A 6,613-nucleotide genomic window follows, 5' to 3' on the forward strand; every position below is an offset into this window, starting at 1 on the left:
AGCTGGGTTGGGGGGAGACCGTGGGGGTTTCAAAGTTTGTGCTGCTGTCCCCTTGGTCTGTAATGTCCACCATGAACATGGGCTTCTGTTGTCATGCACACCCGAAGCACACGTCACTGGACTTAATAAGAAACTTCTAGAAAGAAGCAGGTTGATGCTGACCCTACCCTACAAGGTGTGCCAGGCCAGGCTCACAGCAGACTTACTACAGCCGGGACCCACAGCTAACAGGGGTGGGCTCAGACAAGGTACCTTTCTGGGGAAGGTGCTGGAGCAGGGGCCACAGCTGGGGAGAGAGCAACAGGACACGGCCCCAGAGGATCAGGACCATCCTGTGCAAAGGTCCCGAGGTGCAGAGCTGGAGGAAGGCTGGGCGGGGGGCCTCTGCAGGTGTGGGCAGGGCACAGAAGCCCACCAGGGGGCATGGCTAGGTTATTCACACTTCCACATCGCAGCCACCCCAAGAGGCTGCTTCTCTCCACTGTGGACACCAAGAGTGCCTGGAAGTGTTTTCTCTCTGAGACTCAGATAGTCAGACTGGGCAGTGGAGGAAGGCCTAATGTCCTCAGCAGACGTGGGTGCAAGGTGCTGTGATGGCCACCTAAGGCTGGCAGGCAGCTCTGCTGGTAGAAGGTCAGTTCTGGTGACCACCTTGGTTTTCAAGGACATCGAGCAGTGTGGTTTAGAGGAAGGCAGATAACCCCGCGGTGCCCCCAATGCCTCAGAGGCCAGTCATTCTGAGCCCTAGCCCTGGGCATGCAGGCCCTTCTGGCCCTGGGGAGCTGGGAGGAACTCAGCTGGTCTGCGTGGAACCCTCCAGTGAGCCAGGGAGACCCACATGGGTTCTGCAGCTCGCCCGGCCTCCACATGCCAGCCCACGTCATCAGAGCCCACTCAGGTGTTCACTTGGGGCACGGAGGGCCTGCTAGGGACCCCTGAATCTTCAAAATCTGGGTGTCACTCACCATGAGCATCTTCAGGTCTGCTCGCTCAGCTGGGTTCTTAATTAGGCTGCGGGTCCCAGGAGGTGGGAGAGAGGAGAAGTGGGCTGTCAGTGCCAAGGGGAGGAGCCTGCGTCCTTCTGCCCTTGGCCGCCTGGACCGTGGGGGCGAGGGGCCCCACCGCACCCTTTGGTGTGAGAGCAGGACGCCTGGCCCAGAAGGGAAGGGCAAGGGCCTGGGGCCAGGACAAGAGGGAAAGGGACAGAGGGTGGGAAAGCCCCAGGCTGCTGCTAGCTTAGAGGCCTAGTAGCAACCGCAGCTAAACGTCTAATAAAAAACCCCGAGCTCAGGAGTCCAAGTGTCAAAATGGATATTTTTCCTTCAGAAAAGCAGAACTATGTAAAGGCAGTTGTTCATGGCAGCTCAGGGCTGAGTGGCAGTTCTTTAAACTGACAGCCTCCCGGGGCACAGAGAGGTTCACAGGGTGGTGGGGGATGGCAGCACCCACAGCTGCAGATCAGCTGTGGGACGTGCAAGCCCGGGCTGCCATGTGTGCGTCTAAACACGCAGGGCGCCTGGCAGACCGGCCCTCCAGGTCCACGGTCCGCTGGCTTGAGGCTGCATCACCCACAGAGGGCGAAGAGGGCTGCCTCCTTGAAACAGGCTTGGAAGGTTGACCTGGGAGCTGGGAGGTGACGGGCTTGAAGGGCCAGCAATCTGGGGTGCCTGCTGGCAGAAGGCAGGGTGGAAATTGTGTGATTTCCAAAGAGCCTGGTTTCACTCGGGGTGGTGGGGATGAGCTGGGGATGAGACTCAGCAGCTTTGGGAGGGGGACCGATTCTCAGGTGAGCTCTGGTCCCACCAGATGCTGCCATTGTTTAGCATCCCTGAGGCCCTGGCAGTCACCCCAGGAAGCAGGCAGCCTGCTCCCCCCACCCGCCCCATCTTACCATTTATTTACAAACTCCTGGAAGTCCTGGGTGAACACGCCGTTGGGCAGCTTGGGAGGAGGCTGAAGGACAGACCAGATGGGTGGGAGTCAGAGGTCAAGGATGGTTTGGGAATCAGGGGGAAAGATGCCTCCTAGCCGTGCGGCCGTGGGGACCCTCAGGACACCTCTCATGGAGGCAGAGGGCACCATCCCACTCCCTCCAGCAGCTTCCCTGGGAGCCCTGCCGCCTGCCCTGCCACCTGGGTCAGGCTCTTCCCAGGTTTTCTTTCAAGAGCTCCCATGTTGGGATCACAACTGGTTCTGGAGAGAAGGAGAGGGCCAGCCTGTCCGCCCCCTCTGGAAGTGCCTGGAGTGAGCTGAGGGTCTGGATCTCAGGGAGGCAGCAGCTGCTGGGGTTTGGGCCTGAAAACTGGAGAAGCCCACTCCTCCACCTCCAGGGGAGGACGTGCTAGCCGGGCCCGGGCAGCGCTGCTGGGTGCAGGAAGTGCTGTCACCAGAGCCACCCACCCTGCTCTGTCATCACTGACCCTGCTCTGAGCTGCTCACCTTGAGAGCCAAGCCTGGCCCAAGCCCAGCCGCCCCAATGCCCCAGGGCTACCGGAAACCATGTCTGTCCCAGAGGGCCCAGGACAGCGATGCGGCCATACTGAGAGGGCTGGCTCTGGGGTCAGTTCCTGCTGGGCCCTGTGCCATTCCCCTCCTCATGCCCTGATGTACCCATCTGTACAGTGGGCATCCACACTGCCCTCTCATGGGCTGGGGGCTCCCTGAGGCTGGGGTGGGGTGGGGTGGGGGGTGGCGGGGAATGCCTGAACCTTCTCTGAGGAAGTGGGAGGACTCATGAGTTCACACAGACACCAAGATGCTCAGAAAAGGAGGTGCGGGTGTCAGGGCACCTGGGCCCCAGCACTTAGCCCCTGGGCTCAGAGTAACAATTCTGGGTTCATCTCTATAAAGATAAGAAAACAGCCCCTTGGGGAGAGTAGGTCTATGTATCACAGGTAGAAGTGAGGCCACATGTCTTCACACCTGGTAACATAACAACATCCTATTGAAGACTAGGGTCTCCATCTCTCCCTGCGGCCCCTCCCCCGCACACCCCACGGTCTACGTGTCCAGTTCTCTTCTTGGGGGGATGCCTTCCAACAGGAATAGCTTACTCCCGTTGGTGTGGAGAACCTGCCAGCGGGGCTCTGGGCACGCACCTCGTTCACAATGTAGTCCAGCAGCTCAAAGATCGCCATGGCAGGCCGGCTGTCCATCCCGTGACCTGCCCGGGGCAGAAATGAATTCGGGTGAGATGGGCAGGTGGCCACTGTGCTTCTGTCTGGCATCAAGGCCTGAGTGTGTGGAACGTGAGGCCGACCACCCTCCTCCCACCTGGCCCGAACCACAGGGCAGGCTCCCTGGCCTGGCTGCCCTCCTGGGAAAGGAACTTCTCTCCTGACCCTCCAGTGAATGAGAAAAAGGAAACAAACCCCAAACATGGAAACAAATAGGAACGTTGGTTGACAAGGCATACATCTGGCATGGGGCTGCGTCTGGGCTGTCCCAAATCCAAACCCCTGCTCCCTGTGCAGGCAGGGCATTTGGCGGGGGGTGGGGGTGGGGGTGGGGCTGGCAGTGGGCGGGCAGCTGTGTGTATGACCTTGCCCAGACCTGTGGGCTCACAGTGGTGGCCGGCTGAGGTGGCTGACCCCTGTCTTAGACCCAGCTGGCCAGGCCTGCATTTGGCAGCTGGACTTTTGCCTTCTGTCCCCTGGCCTGAAATGGGCACTCGGGCTGGGGCCGGGCTGGGGGAGGTGCTGGCAGGCGAATGGCCTGGCATAGCCCACTGCTCCTCCCTGCCTGGAAGGTCGGGGCGCCATCTAGGAGTCAGGCAGGGAAAGGAGGGGCCAGGGTCTGAGGACACAGATTTGGGTGGGGGAGGTTCTCCCCTCGGAGGAAGTTACAATAGCCCAGTAGTCTGGGCATGGCAGCAGGGAAGCAACAGTCTGGGCTTGAAAATATTGTGAAAACCAACTAATGATGCAAGTAGTGGAATATTATGTGACCATAAAAAAGGAGCTAGGCACCAACACTTGTGACGTAGACAGACCCCAAGCAGACACAGAAGGACACACAGGGTGTGATTCCACTAATGGGAAATGTCCAGAACATGCCAATCCACAGAGACAGAAAGTGGGTTCCTGGTTGTCAGCGGAGGGGAGAGGGACAGGGGTTCCTTCTGAGGTGACGAGGATGTTTTGGACTCACATAAGGTGATGGTCGGACATCCTTGTGAAGGTACAGAAATCCAGTGTTGTTAACATGAATTGAGTGGATCCTTTGCTATGTGAATTCTATCTCAAAAAAGCTATTAGGAACCACCCAGCCAACCAACTGCAGTCCACTGCATGGTCCTTTGGTCTCAAACTTAATTCAACTCTCTTCTGGTCACTTGACTTAAGAAAAATAAAGTCACAGATCCCTAAGTGCCATTGCCTAATTATACCATTTGAGCTGGGACCTTGATCCTGACCCTGAGCCAGCCCTCAATATGGTGCAAGCATCAGCCTGAATCTCACAGGTGGCTGGTCCAGGTACCACGAGACCTCTGCAGGACACCCCTCTTCCCGCCCACACTGGGCTGTGCAACAGAGCTGAAGCCAAGCAGCCACTGGAGGAGACCCTGAGTTGAATTCCTTTCAATTTGCACTCCCCAAAAGGCTGGGCCTGACACAGGAGAACAGCCATGGCAGGTGGTGGGTGCGAGCCTGCTGGGCAACCCTTTGGCTTTTCTGTAGGCTTGAACGTTCTCGTGATAAAATGTGGGAGAAACCACCCCTCTACCCCACCCCTGCCTTGGCTGAGGACTGAGCCTCTAGACGCAGCCAGCTGGTAGCAACAGGTGCAGCAGCCCCAGACGGGAGGGTCTGGGGCACTTGCAGTGCTGTCCCCAGAAGCCACAGGACCATCTGAGGACTACTGACCTCAGGGAGCATGGCCCAGGGGGACAGTTGGTGCTGAGAGGGGCCCGTGGGGAGGCAGCTGCCATCCCCAGGCTCTGGGGCCCATCCAAGCCGGAAGCCCTGGCCTGGAGCCCTACCGCTGATGGGGCGTCCGGGGGGCCTCGGCCGTGGAGAGATGCTAGGAGGTTCTCCTTCTGCGCCATCAACCATGGGCCGGCCGAATATGGCCTCCAGCTCCTTGGCGTCCGGCGGGGGGATGGGGTACCTGCCGATGGACAGTTCCACCAGGGACAGGCCCATGCTCCAGATGTCTGACTGCACCGAGTAGTGTGTGCCTTGTAGCCGCTCCGGCTGCAGGGAGACAGGGAGACACCCCGAGGGTGATGAGGAGGGACCGGCACCCTAGGGTCCCCCTGCACCCTTGTCCCACTCTGGGATCCCTCCAGAGACCCAGCGACAGAAAGCAGGCTGTTCTGTCTCTTCTTTCCACTCCATCCATCTGAGCTGACGGCAGCCCCCCACAAACCCACAACCCACAGCTGGACAGTGCCCTGCCCAGGGACGTCTTGCTCTTAGGACAATCCCAAGACTGACTTCTAGTAATTTGCTCTAAAAATCGCCTGGATGGCTACTAAAATAATGCAGGGCCAGTTGCCTGGCTCAGAAATTGACTGACGATTCTCCCCGACTGGACTTTTACCAGCAGTGGAGAGAAGCTGGGCAGAGAAACAAAAACCTAAGTGAGAAGATGAAGGAGACTAGAAATTCAAAGGAGAGGAGAAACCCAGCAAAGACAGAAATGGCACAACAGGGAAGAGCAGGCTTCTGGAAAACCTGGAAATCGGGGAAAAACTGATGGGGTTGGTGGCAGGGAGGACCGCAGAAGAACCCGGGGGCACAGCGGATCGAGGGACTCACAGACATGTAGGACCGTGTCCCCACGAAGGAGTTGGCCATGGAGTCGATGAGCTGGCCGCTCACCCCGAAGTCACACAGCTTGATCTCCCCCCGGGAGTTGACCAGGATGTTGGACGGCTTCACGTCTGGGGGCAGAGCCGGAAGTGAGGACACCGCCGCCCCGCACGCCCCAAGGCCGGGGTGCCCTCCCCTTACCTCGGTGCATGATCTGGTGTTTCTCCCGGAGGTATGCCAGGCCCCGCAGAACCTGCAGGGGAGCCGCAGGGCACCGTCAGGGGGACTGTCCCCAGGGCCAGGCCACAGTGGCCACAAGACAGTCACCACATCCTTGGGGTGGGAACAGTCACCCACCTCATCGACTCTCACAAAGCCCCCTGCCTGTGACGTGGGCAATGCTGTCTCCTCATCTGAGGAGGGGCTGGGATCCCTGGGAGCTGAGACAAGGCCCGAGGTTATAACTGTCCAGCCAGCCTCCTGCCCTGGAGGTCACCCCAGCCCCAGGGGCATCCTCTGTTAAGCCCTTCGCTGTTGGGACTGTGCTCAGGCTTCCCAAGCTGATAGGGTGAAGGATGGAGAGGCTGTTTCACCGAGTCAGCGAGGCCACAGTCAACGATGACAGCACCGTGGGACACCACGTGTCTGGGGTCACAGCGTCTCCGTCCCCTGCCCAAGGCCTGCATGGGTTGGGGAGCATTACCCCACTTCATGGGCAAAGGACTTGGCCCACTCAGGCACACAGCTGGTGGAGGCTGGCAATGGCACCTCTGCCTCTTTGAAGGGGACCATGCTGACACCCACCACTGGCTTCCAGGGGCTCCTTGAAGCCTGGTCACCTGGAAGCGGGGAGAAGC

At 59.2% G+C, this 6,613-nt stretch overlaps 1 protein-coding gene across 1 annotated transcript in view; it reads right to left on the reverse strand.

The window, feature by feature from the left end:
- The window catches only part of MAP2K2 (mitogen-activated protein kinase kinase 2), a 22,017-nt gene that overhangs the window by 1,069 nt on the left and 14,335 nt on the right, over positions 1–6,613 (reverse strand). Inside the window, exons 9-14 of the mRNA XM_010828451.1 lie at positions 5,958–6,009; positions 5,763–5,887; positions 4,982–5,195; positions 3,099–3,163; positions 1,892–1,953; positions 966–1,011 (exon numbers count right to left, since the gene is read on the reverse strand). Of these exons, the coding sequence (XP_010826753.1) occupies positions 966–1,011; positions 1,892–1,953; positions 3,099–3,163; positions 4,982–5,195; positions 5,763–5,887; positions 5,958–6,009 (564 nt within the window). The remainder of the gene's footprint in view (positions 1–965; positions 1,012–1,891; positions 1,954–3,098; positions 3,164–4,981; positions 5,196–5,762; positions 5,888–5,957; positions 6,010–6,613) is intronic.

The sequence above is a fragment of the Bison bison genome, unplaced genomic scaffold (genome assembly GCF_000754665.1).
Source record: "Bison bison bison isolate TAMUID 2011002044 unplaced genomic scaffold, Bison_UMD1.0 scf7180017864492, whole genome shotgun sequence".
NCBI classification, from domain to species: domain Eukaryota; kingdom Metazoa; phylum Chordata; class Mammalia; order Artiodactyla; family Bovidae; genus Bison; species Bison bison.